General features: G+C 62.9%; 1 protein-coding gene across 1 annotated transcript in view; it reads left to right on the top strand.

Moving 5' to 3' along the window:
• LOC104467512 (spectrin beta chain, non-erythrocytic 4-like) overlaps positions 1–96 on the top strand; it is a gene marked incomplete at both ends in the record, with an annotated part of 3391 nt that extends 3295 nt beyond the window's left edge. The window contains one exon of the mRNA XM_010081306.1: positions 24–96. Within this exon, the coding sequence (XP_010079608.1) occupies positions 24–96 (73 nt within the window). The remainder of the gene's footprint in view (positions 1–23) is intronic.
• Positions 97–278: the final 182 nt, after the last annotated feature.

Below are 278 nucleotides of genomic sequence, written 5' to 3'. Positions count from 1 at the left end.
GATCCAACCCACCATCCAAGCAGGCGAGAGCCTCCAGCGCCAAGGAAACCTCTACAGCCAGCGCGTGGCCGAGGCCGTGGAGGGGCTCCGCACCAAGTAGGTGCCGAGATGTCACCTTGACCCCCCCCACCCCGGCACCCGGGACCCCCTGGGGACGATGACGGAGCTGGATCTGCTGGTTCCTCCTCGATGGAGCATGCGCAACCCCGTGCCTCAGTTTCCCCTTTGGGTTCATTTGCTTTGCGGGGGGTTGTGGCTTAATTAGGAGCTTCATTAGG

The sequence above is a fragment of the Pterocles gutturalis genome, unplaced genomic scaffold, assembly GCF_000699245.1.
Source record: "Pterocles gutturalis isolate BGI_N339 unplaced genomic scaffold, ASM69924v1 scaffold18834, whole genome shotgun sequence".
Classification (NCBI taxonomy): domain Eukaryota; kingdom Metazoa; phylum Chordata; class Aves; order Pterocliformes; family Pteroclidae; genus Pterocles; species Pterocles gutturalis.
Note: the sequence above shows the minus strand (reverse complement) of the source record. Positions and strands in the feature narration are given on the sequence as shown.